Source organism: Coffea eugenioides, chromosome 6 (assembly GCF_003713205.1).
Source record: "Coffea eugenioides isolate CCC68of chromosome 6, Ceug_1.0, whole genome shotgun sequence".
Lineage (NCBI taxonomy): Eukaryota > Viridiplantae > Streptophyta > Magnoliopsida > Gentianales > Rubiaceae > Coffea > Coffea eugenioides.
The window spans coordinates 34,191,820-34,193,202 of NC_040040.1; the positions used below are offsets into that span (position 1 = coordinate 34,191,820).

General features: G+C 40.1%; 1 protein-coding gene across 1 annotated transcript; it reads right to left on the reverse strand.

Moving 5' to 3' along the window:
* Positions 1-271: 271 nt before the first annotated feature.
* On the reverse strand, positions 272-1,072 carry LOC113774093. Its single transcript, XM_027318659.1, has one exon. It carries the CDS (start codon positions 1,070-1,072, stop codon positions 272-274), a length of 801 nt encoding a protein of 266 aa, XP_027174460.1.
* Positions 1,073-1,383: the final 311 nt, after the last annotated feature.

Sequence of the window (1,383 nt, forward strand, 5' to 3'; positions counted from 1 at the left end):
TCTTACTCTAGTAAATCTTGTAATTGCAACTTTAATTCTTTCAACTCAATTGTTGCCATCCTATAAGGAGTTTTAGAAATAGGTGCAGTCCCTGACAGCAAGTCGATCTTAAACTCCACATCTGTCTTAGGTGGTAACGAGACCAACTCCTTAGGAAAAAATCAGGAAAATCTTTAACTGCTGGTATATCTTCCAACTTCACTTGTTTTCCTAGGGTATTAATTAGGAAAGCTGGGTACCCTTGAGATCTTTTACTTAGCAATTTCCTAACTCAAATCTCTGAAATAAGAGTTGACGAGGCTAACTTTCCTCTCACGTCCAGCCTTAGTATTGCTTCCCCCAGAATGCACAATTTCACAACTTTCATCTTACAATCCAACCGAGCATGATATTGAACTATCCAATCCATCCCCAAAATGACGTCATATCCCTTAATTAGTAAACTAATTAGGTTAGCCAACAACTTACACTCCCCAACCCAAATTTCACAATTTCTATACACCAAATTAGAAGTCAAGTATTGATTCCCCGTTGGTGTTCTAACTTCCAAATCATAAGGCAATTTAGCAGACTTTACATCTATCCCACTCATAAAATCAGGTTTCATAAATGAATGAGTCGCACCATGGTCTATTAAAACCTTAACTAAGCGATGCAATACAGGGATCGTACCTTCTATAACTTCAGTCGAGTCAGGGATTTGTTGATGATCGAAGGCATAAAGCCTAGCTGGCACTTTAGGTCTACCCTCTCTTGAACTCGTTGGCTTAATAGCAAGCTTATCTGATCGTTGAGTGTTACTTCCTTCTGAAGACATGAGCGGGCAACTAGAAATCTGATGCTCGGCATTTCTACCGCGTAAATACCTTTTTCCTTTCCTCCAACAATTGTTCTCAACATGACCCAACTTTCCACAATAACGACAGGATGCATGAAAGGTCACACCTTGGCCTCCTTGTGAGGTATTCTTTGACTGTCCCGGACCACTTTGGCCTCTTCTTGCTGGAGCCACTCTTGGTGGCTCTAACATTCTAACTCTATCGGTCTCACTGCCAGTTTTAATAGGTGGCATGCTCTTACTGGTTTGTCCTAATGTGCCACTCGGTATATTCCTTTTTCTTGCTTAAAAGGTTTTGACTTGAAACCTTGCACTCTCGACCCTCTGAGCCTTTTTTAATGCCTCGACGTAGGTATCAATTTGAGCTGCTGCTAGAGTCTCTTAGATCTACACATTTAGCCCTTGAACAAATCTCCTTACCCTTTTCCATTCAGTTATGATCAATTCTGGAGTAAATTTTGAAAGTCTAGTAAATTGAGTGTCATACTCCGTCACACTTAAATTATCTTGCCGAAGTCTTATAAAGTCATCCTCTCTTTTCTCTT

What these genes read in the sequence shown, in the direction of transcription:
- LOC113774093 (XM_027318659.1), bottom strand. Translation starts at nt 1,072, where the DNA reads ATGCCACCTATTAAAACTGGCAGTGAGACCGATAGAGTTAGAATGTTA.